Genomic DNA, 10374 nt, shown 5'->3' with positions numbered 1-10374 from the left:
CGTGGTCACAAAGGAACAGAGGTAGGTTGCAGCATTTAAATGTTGCTCACTTGGCGGTCCAACGCATGCCAAAAAAAACATCACCTAGACCAGTGGTTCTTAACCTTGTTGGAGGTACCGAACCCCACCAGCTTCATATGCGCATTCACTGAACCCCTCTTTAGTGAAAAATAAAATGTGATTTTTTTACTGGTGCACAAAATGAGCCATGCATGTCATGGCGGAGGCTCTGCCGAACCCCTGAGACCGACTCACCGAACCCCTAGGGTTCGATCGAACCCAGGTTAAGAACCACTGACCTAGACCATTACACCACCACCCATAGCCTGAACTGTTTATACAAACTAAGATGGATCCATGTTTTCAAACCGTTTACGCTAAATGATGCATCAGAAATCAAGACTCATCAGTCTTTCAAGCTTTTGTTGCCCAGTTTTGGTTATTCTGTGCGAATTCTGGCCATTGTGATAGGAGTGGCTATCGGGGTGGTTATTACAGTCACTGCTGCCTTCCTATCAACTCTGGGCAGTTTGGGACCATTTCTCTCTGACCTAGCATCAACAAGGCATTTTCAATTGTAGAACTCACTGGATATTTTACTCTTTTTCAGACCATTCTCTGCAAATCAGAGATGATTGTGTGGAAAAGACACCAGTAGATTAGCAGTTTCTGAAATACTCAAACCAGCTTGTTTAGCATCAAAAACCACACCACATTCAAACTTATTTGAATCTCCATTCTCATGCCCAGTTTAAACTTCAATGGGTCATCTTGAAAATTTCTACGTGCCTAAATGCACTGAGATGCCTTCTTACCACTAGTTAATTAGATACTTTACTATTGAAGTGCTCAGTGAGTGTAGTTTATTGCCAGTCTGATTCTGACAGAAGACGAATGCCTTAAACTATTTCATAAGCATGTTACGTACTTATTTTACCCCTTTGGAAGGAATAAACACAACATGACTTGACCTTTTTAATGAAGAAGTCATTTCATTCAAATGAATGGAAGCAGTAGACAAAAGTTATTAAATAGAGGCGATTGCAAAGCAATCATCCAACATATTTTTGGGGAGAGAGGTTTCAGCTGAGGGTAAGGCAGCAATCTGACACTGAGCACATTTGTAAAGGTCAACACCATCGCTGTTCTCTGCGGGTGCAGAGTAGAACCATCTCAAACGTGACAGTGCAACATACTGAACAGGTTTGATAGCACACTCGTACATCAAATGTGACGTGAACAAGATTGTGCATCTTCCATTTTGGACAAAAGCCTTAAGTGTGACTGCTGCCAATGTTCCCCAAACACTCATAAAAATGAACACTTTACCTAAAACCCAATAGATGACATTTTCCAACTTTAGGTCATGTTATTGAATATTGCCAAGATTTCAATATAGGTTATATAACCAGTAATTACATTTGGTGCTTGTTTATTTAGTTGCAATGTCATTCCAAAAGTTTCAGCTAAAGTGCCACCTTAAAGAAATGCACATCAGGCATCGCAAAAATGGCTGCCAGTCTTAGTTTTGTATATATGGTACGGTACACAGATTTTCATTTTAAACCATTTTTAGATAACTATCTGTAAATTAAAGTAACATCTCACCCCCCCCCCCCCAAAAAAAATCTCCTCTGTCCTGCAGAGTTATGTATCCATCTGGAATATTTTGGTGGGATTTGCCCAACTCTGGAGATGTGTGGTGTAAAGATGTCCGTCTTTTCTTGAATATAACGGGACTAAAAGACACGTGTGCTGTCCTAAATGGGTTTTTAAAAAAATCTGAACAAAAAACAAAAAACAAAACACTACCTACATTAAACAGCAGCCCAGATTAAATGAAATTTAGTCACATTATATTAAAGAGAAGGCAAACATTTCTGCTACACATGCCTCCAAACCTGTGCAGATGAGCCAAAAAAAATAAAAAATCTAGATGGATGACATGCACAACAGACCAGAGGAAATAAATATCAAGCTTTACGGTAAACTGCACCTTTAGTATTACTCTTCCGATAGCACGTTTTGTTAAAATTATGTCTCAAACTCTGTAATTCAATTAATTCTATATGAAATTACACAATTAAACTTGTTTAATGATGGAGAATGTTGACCAGCCAGCCAATAAGAACCACTGCCACCCCAGCTGAGTGACAGTCTGTCCTATCAGTCCACACATTAGTACTTTAGTAATCAAACGCTTGGTTAAATGTGCGTTTGTGTCCCCCTCTGTTGTTGCCGTAGCCGCCGCCGCTGCCGCCGTTCCGGAACCCGTTGCCACGGCCACCGTTTCCACCGAAACTCCTTCCCCTGCCGCCTCTGAACCCTCCTCTGTCACCACGGTTACCACTGCCAAAGCCTCTGTCACCACGGTTACTGAACTGCTTCTCCTCCAGCTCTGGCAGCTCTGTGGCCACAGTGAGCTGCCAACGGCGACCGTCCTGCCATGTTTCCTAATGGAAGAACAAGTTTGGAGACAAAGGATTTCAAACAGGACTGCCAGTCTGTTGAAATATATATTTTCACTTTTTTTCACATTTACAAGAAGTCAACTACATATGTTGAACAGATGTTGGGGTTATTGTTGTTCCCACCTGAATCTCCTTGACTTTATCAGCTGGGACGTCAAAACAAACTCCCTGTTAGAAAAACAATAAGCATGAGATGGCGAGTTTTTCAATGTCTGTGTCAAACAGACATGGTCACATATGTTCACTCATACTAACAGATGTCTCTCTGTTTACATGCTGTGGATAATTAGCTTTGTGCTTATTGTGCGACCAGAGAGACTCAATTCCCATACAACAGGACAATACATTATTAAAAAAAAAAAAAAAAAAAAAAAAAAGACATTTTACTCACTACTTCTCTTAATTTGCATTTTCATTTACCAGTGAGTTTCCAATTCACACTTCCATTTGCTATCATTCATGTGGCACGCTGGGGTGTGGTTTTTTCACTATTTTGCAAGAATGTACAATTTATAAGAAAGTAGAACAGTCGCTGAGCCCAGTCCTTTGTAACTGTACACACGCAGACATCCATCAACATACAACCTCTCCCCCTCTCACACAGATACCCATTATTTTACAAAGGTCTAGCATCTATGTATACACTAGCCACAGCTCACATATCTACATATTGAGTGTGTATACATACTGTTCTGCCTTTGAGGAAGGTCATTCTGTGAATGTGGTTCTCAATCTCCTCTCCTAGCTGCTCTTTGATGGTTCTCCAGGCGTAACCCAGATTATGCATCTCCTGGGAACACACCAACTGCATTGTGCTGAAACCCTGCAAAAAAACAAAAACAAAACAGAAACAACACATTAGGCAGAATTACAGTTATACATCACCTAAAGGCACAGCGCATTTCTAACTAGATGGAGGACAAGCACTATACTTAGTGGGTGGGCAGGGGCAACATGTTAGGCCTGCATGAGAACGCCCACGGGCTTTAAAACAAAGGGCAGACACAAATCTATCGTCTAGGAAAGCTGTATGCGAGGGTGAACGGTGCCTAGTACGACATAATAGCGAGTTCTGTACGCATGCATAAATAACTTACAGCATCAGAGTTGAGCAGTGACCTCTGCTCTAGACTTGTGGCTCCAGAAATGTGGGCCAGGGCAGCAGCCAGTGCATCAACTGCTCCTCTCTCCTCAATCAGCTTCTCAGCTGATGCTCTGAAGTACCCGATAGCCGCGACTGGAACAGAATCCAGAAACCTGGACACAGTATAGGAAAAGTCAACAATCAAACTCTCGCAGTCAGGAAAGATTTTTCACATTCAGCAGTGTCATGATTAAGGCAGAGGCTTCGTGGGACCACCAAGCTGCCAGTACTAAAGCATCGCCCTTGATTATTAATAACACCTTGTGGCTGACTGAATACAAGCTTTCAAATAGTAAACAATTAAAACTATTTCATACTCCTGTAACAAAATATAATTGCTTGCCCTTGGCTCTCACTCCCCTTAATTACCTACCTGACAGCATCCTTGCTTGATGACTTAATAATATCGTTGGCAGTGGGAACGCCAACTCGCCTGAATGTGATGCCCTGAAATAAGAGCAAATAAAAAATGGTTAGTTTAACAGTCACATAGGAAGGCCTCATTGTCACAGATTGTGTAAAAAGCGCCTTTATTTAGCCGGTGCCTCTTAAACACCCTCCTCCTCTACCTTTCTGTTCTTTTCCCTTTGGATCTTATCCATTTCCTTCTCACACGTAAAGAGAAAAGACTGAGTAGGACTGATTGTGTTCTTTTTTCTGATTTTTTTACAGCTTCTTTTTTTAAAAAACAAAAAGGTAAGCCCGTCACTCCTGTTTGCCCAAGTGAGCATTTCAAAAGATACCTACTGCTTTGTTTTCTACGTAGCGCAACTGGTCCTCTTCTTTTCTTTGATAGAAGCAGATGCAGACTCCAGTCCTGCCTGCACGCCCTGTACGTCCTGAACGATGGATGTATGACTCCACATCCTGAGAATAAACACAAAAAAAAACTTCAGACAAAGTAAAGATTTGAGGCTTCATCATTTTACAACATTTCTCCCTTGAAGGCATGGAATATGTCAGGTCTGTTTGTTTGTTAGCAGTGTAGCATCTGCTGTTTCCAAGATATCCTGTTCAGATTTTATGTGATGTTAGGTACCAATAACAGCTGGAGCAGAATTTATTTTAGTGAAAATCTGGTCAAAGTCATACCAAATGTGAAAAATCTACAAAACTGTTATTTTTATTGAGTCGTCAAATTATATAAACTATATACAAATAAAAATGGGTTTGGAGGACACGAGTACCTAGATCAACCTTGACAAAAATTAATTTGAATTAGTTATTAAAGTTTCACAAAAAAAGGAAAAAAAAAGAAAAAGAAAAAAAATCACACTACATATCTCTGTGTGTGTATAGCAATCATATATATCTTAAACAGCTTATAGGACCCAAAGCTTTTTTCCAATTCTACTCCACGTGTACAGATCCATAATAAAGAATATGAACAAAATACACCACTTTAGTATGGAATGCTTCAAGGTCATAGGTCAAAGGTCAGACATCAGCGTGTCGTTATAAAAATCAGGCTGACTTCGGCAAGTTGTAATAAAACATTATAAAAACACCAAAGTGTTAGCAGCACCTTTGCCGTTCTGGGGCAGATGCGCTCTCCCAGTGATCTTGTTGTGTATAATCGTGTGAAAGTGTGCAGGTAACATCCATGCACCGCAACTTAATCACTCATTTTCATCCATCATCTTCACAAGTATAAAATCAACACTCTTACAATATTTAAACAAATAAATAAATATAAAAGGCATAATTAAGGAATTCTTATAGATAACTGGAAACTCTTCTCACCTTGGGTGGAGAACACTGGACCACCAGGTCAACTTCAGGGATATCTAATCCACGGGCTGCAACATTAGTGGCAACCAGAACCTCAAAGGCGCCGTTCCTAAATCCCTTCAGCGTCATCTCTCTCTGCTTCTGGGGGATATCACCATGAAGAGACTGGGTGCTCTTAAAAAAAAAAAAAAGAAAAGAAAAGAAAATTACTGAGGATTTTACCAATTTAATGTGCAACACATCAGTCTGTTAAATGTGCACCATGCAAGTATGTGCATCTACCTGTTTGATGGATGCATTCATGGAAAGCTCATTGGCCTCTTTCTTTGTCTCACAGAAGACAATGGTTCTCCCATGGCTGCCACTGTACACCTGAATCACGTCGCCTATCACTGCCGCACGCTGTGACCAGTGACATGTTATGGCTAGATGCTACAGTAGAAAAAGAAACAGAGACAAATGATTCACCAGGGCGGGGGAAAGCGGGGCGTGAGAGGAGAGAGATTTTCATTAATCCAACTGGCAGGCTAAAAACTTGTACTTTATTACAACTTCACTGAAGTGGATGATGATAAATACAGCAATTTTTACTGCAAATGAACTTGCTGGGTTTTCCTGGTGGAGATGTATGCGAGCTCATTTTACAGTCCGTTACTTTAACTGGCCCTGCATGCAAGCATCTCTAAGCAATGTAAACCAAAGACCCAAGACTGCTGTAACGCTTGTTAAATTGCACCAGTCTCAGCCTCTACGTCTCCCTCCCACACAAACACACTTACTTCCACAGTTGTCGCAGCTTTCTGAGTTTTCTTGCCAATCAGGTCAATATGTTTGCAGTTGGGTCTCATGTATTTCTTTGCCACTTCATACACCCAAGGTGGGCAGGTAGCCGAAAACAAGAGAGTCTGTGGGTTGGTGTCGGCGTCTAAACAGGAGAGATGTGCACGACATTAAAATTTACATATATAACCAAACTAAAACAATTACTACTTCAGTAAACAGTCGTGTAAAAAGGAGAGGACTCTATGCAGTCCTGTGAGAAACTAAGTACACCCTTGCACCCTAGCAGATAAGAGGCTAAATAGCAGCAAGGTGCTGCTAATCACATTCACACTGGATTAACTGATCATCAGGAAGTGTGAGCACCTCTACAAAGGCAGACGTTTTGGCAGTTTGATAAACAAACTAAAACACTATCAGCTCATTTTGGCCTATATACATATTTCAACATACAAACCCAGAGACTGAACTTTACCTTTCTTATACGATGAACCCAAAATCTCTTCGACCTGTTCTGCAAAGCCCATGTCCAACATTTGGTCCACTTCATCCAAAACAACATGTTTGACTTTGGTGAGGTTGAGTTTATTGTTCTGGATGTGGTCCTTGATGCGACCGGGGGTTCCAACTAATATATCAATACCATTACGGATAGCATCAACTGGAAGGAAAAGGTTAATAAAAAGAGTTTTATTTCATAACAATATATAAAGCAAGCTGAAAACAGCAAACAGAAACTGCATTTAAAAATATTCTGACATCTACTTAAGAATCTATTTCTAGAAAAAACAGCAGTGAAGGAATGGTCTCAGTTACCCTGATTATCATCGACATTTTACAGTCACTGAAACTGAAGTCATGATTGAAGCAATCCCAGTTATTAAGTTAATTTGCAAATCCCATGAATCATACACTACAAAAAAAAAAAAAAAGCCCATGCGCTGTTCCAGTATACAGTCCTGCCACCTTGTGTCTGCCCTGAATTACTGCAGTCAAAAGGTTAAAAGTAGTGCATTTGAGGCATTCAAGCAAAAAAGGTGGATAGAACCACAATTTTTGCTAAATTAAAATGTGTAATACATGTATAACATCCCTCTTTTCTAACTGGAACATCCAAAACTATTTGACTTAAAGAAAACTGTGTTGTTGTATGTGACATACTCTGTGGGTTGTAGGAGCTGCCTCCATAGAAACAGGCGATAGATACGCGCTTAGCGATGTCTTTGAAGTCTTTAGCAACCTGGATAGCCAACTCTCTGGTTGGAGTCAACACCAGAACCTATAGTTAAAAAAAAATAAATAAATACTCAGTCACACAGAATCACAGCGTCCATAAATATTCACTACCTCTGCTGTGTATGGGCGTGTACCTTGGGAGGACGGCCTCTGGCCATGTCCACTGAATCCTTCTGGAGCTTCTCCACCAAAGGGATAGCAAAGGAGAAAGTCTTTCCTGTTCCTGTTCGGGCTTGGGCAATTACGTCCTCTCCATCATAGACATGATTAAATGTCTTTACCTGAATGTCAAACAGATAAGAGACTCCTCGGGCTAAAAAGGGACAGTAATAGTGTGGAACACAGAGAAAGAAAGAGAATCAATGGTAATTAGTTATTAGTTAATTATTTAGCAAACCTCGAAGCACTTCAACAACTCCTATGCCCATGTTAGATTAGCCCTAGAAAGCTTGCAGAAGTCTATAAATATTCAAATAAATTCTGTAATTCTTCATTACATAAAAAGCTGAAGTCAGACTTAACAACATGACTACCCAAAACTATGACGCACCAAGCATGTCAAGAACTTTGCATGTGCCAGTGACCTTCTAATTCTGAGGCACTGTATAAAAATAAATAGAATTAAAAATAAATTAATGAAAATAGGGTAGAAAGTTCTGACATTACCTTTCAGTTTGTCAATAGTGACTTTAGAGATCCTAAAGTTGGAGAATGCACCTTCCTTCTGCTCTGGTGTCTCTTCCTAAACAAGAAAACAAAGTCAGTTTTGTTTTTAAAACCTGTAACTGAAGCCAGAAGATGTGCTGGGAAAAGCAAAAGACATTCTCTCTGCAGATCTTACCGTTTCTTTTTCGCTGTCACTGGCCGAATCTTCGCTCGACTGGGATGGTGTCTGAACCGGGGTGTTTGGGGTGGAATGTCCATTGGTTGCTGCCTCTGCAGTTGCCTTCTTTTGCTTCTTCTTGATTTTCTAATCCCATGAAAAGAAGTGGATCAAATATTACAAATATTACAGAGAGATCACTTTATAGGCAAAATTATTATATTCCCCTAATATAAACAGGATGTATTAATATGCCCATAAACTGTCCATTAGTTCCAAAATTAGACCTTTGGCTAAGGACAATCAACACTGACCTCTGTGTCTGTCTGTTCTTCAGTGCTCTTCTTAGTCTTCTTCTTTGATGTTTCAACACCATTGCTGTTGCCATTCATATCAGTGGCCTCATCGAGGTCTTCGTTCACTTGGTCTGCCGCAAGCTTGTCTTTTTTCTTTTTCTTTTTGGGTGCAGGAGGCTCGCAATCTGGATCCTCCTGCTCTTCCAGCTGCTGCTGCTGCTGCTTCTTCAGCTTCTTGCCCTCTTTGGTCTTGTTCTATTTTTTTTATTTTTTTTTTTATTTCATTTTAAGACACAAAACAGTAAGAAATTCAGGAACCCCAAGGACTCTGTAGCTACTCAAAGTTTAAAAGTGTTCAGTTCAGTTCCTCCACACATTGTTGGCTAATGTTGTGCTTTTTGTCCTACTATCAGCAAAAACGTCATTTAGATATTGCAGTGGTTAATGTGCATCTGCTGTATCACACAACCTTTCTGCTGGCAAAATATTCAAAGACTACAGTTATTTGGGTGGTTTTTGGCATTAAAGTGGTCTGAAGCTACTTCCAGCTGCTCTCTTATTCAGTAGGGTCCACCTCAGTGGGCAGCTCTGCATGTCTGGCTGATTTTTACGCTGGATGCTCTTCCTGACAACACCAAAATAACTAGTGTCTCCTCCCTGCATCATAACAGGAATATTTTGCTTAATGTAAACCACTGGACTATGAAGCCACTTATAAAAATGAGTGACGTTGAAAACACATTAAACAAAAGACAAAACACTTCTATATGGATATCTGCGTGGTGACTGACCCCAAATATTGACATTTTATTGAATAAATTAATGACTTAATGAAATAAAAAATAAAAAAAGGAATACTACTTTAATAACCAGACATGAGCCCGCTGCTAATAAGACGGCTCCTCTCCTGCACTGCCACCCGCAGATAACATTAGCCGAACAAACTTATAATAAATCATTTCGACCAAAGAACCAGCCAAACTGTGTTTCCCAGTTTAAACGGTTGATTTATTAATCCTGACCTGAGGTTGACAATACGAACACTAATCAGCCATCTACCTTGTAAGTCTGACAAAACTTAATTCTAGGCGGCCATACAAACTTTAGCGAATTTAGTGTATTTAGCATACCAAAGTGATATTCGGCAGCACCTATAGTTATAAGTAAAGTGTTGTTTACTGTTTTACGTAGTATTTGTTTGGGGTTTTTTTTTTTTAGAACGTCTGGCTATAAAGTAAACAAAACTTAGTTCGTGTTTACAGCGCGGATGTATACTCCAATGTAAACAGTTTCGTCAGACCACACGATCAACTCTCAGACACGTGGGCATGCCACGTGATCTTCTCTTAGCTATGGTTAAATGGCTAACACTCGCATTGTGTGGTAACATTAACTTAGCTCACCATCGGACCACGTTGCTGCTCTTCCGCTTCATTACAAAATTTAAGTTTAAAACAGCACGGGACATGAGCGCAAAAATACGTCACTGCTAAGTTCGCTACACACTGTTATCTTATCTCTCTCAGTTTTCCTAACAGTTAAGTAGAGTTAGCTGTCTGGTTAGCTAGTTAGCATGTTCAGCCACATGCTGCCAAAACATGGAGGAGCCGAGCCGCGAGTAAAACCATTTTTCTTTCTTTCCAGGTCGAGACGACCTGCTTTGCTCACCTTTAGGGTTTTAGTTTCCACGACAGTGTCTACTTCTTCGTCCATTGCTTGATCCTCAGTTTCAAAAATGATCTTTGATGGCATTTCTCTTCCCTGTTGGAAACCCTCAGCGTAGACACAGGTAAAACCCACGGGCACGCGGACGGAAAGGAACGCGCAGGGCGGCGCAACGACGCGTGTTCGCGATCCGGGTACAGAAATAGACCTCATAGACACTATATCCAG

The 10374-nt window shown here is 40.4% G+C and overlaps 1 protein-coding gene across 1 annotated transcript; it reads right to left on the bottom strand.

The window, feature by feature from the left end:
* Positions 1-962: 962 nt before the first annotated feature.
* On the bottom strand, positions 963-10374 carry ddx21 (DEAD (Asp-Glu-Ala-Asp) box helicase 21). Its single transcript, XM_085400412.1, has 16 exons — positions 10150-10374; positions 8500-8736; positions 8204-8332; positions 8029-8104; positions 7497-7675; positions 7288-7405; positions 6602-6787; positions 6126-6271; positions 5629-5778; positions 5359-5520; positions 4363-4482; positions 3989-4062; positions 3569-3728; positions 3160-3294; positions 2595-2639; positions 963-2453 (listed from the first exon to the last, which is right to left on the bottom strand). Exons 1-16 carry the CDS (start codon positions 10357-10359, stop codon positions 2187-2189), a joined length of 2394 nt encoding a protein of 797 aa, XP_085256538.1. The 5' UTR covers positions 10360-10374; the 3' UTR covers positions 963-2186.

The sequence above is a fragment of the Rhamphochromis longiceps genome, linkage group LG1 (genome assembly GCF_057381845.1).
Source record: "Rhamphochromis longiceps isolate RC_006_pf linkage group LG1, R_longiceps_female_GT1.1, whole genome shotgun sequence".
NCBI classification, from domain to species: Eukaryota; Metazoa; Chordata; class Actinopteri; order Cichliformes; family Cichlidae; genus Rhamphochromis; species Rhamphochromis longiceps.
This window is presented reverse-complemented; position numbering and strand designations above follow the sequence as displayed.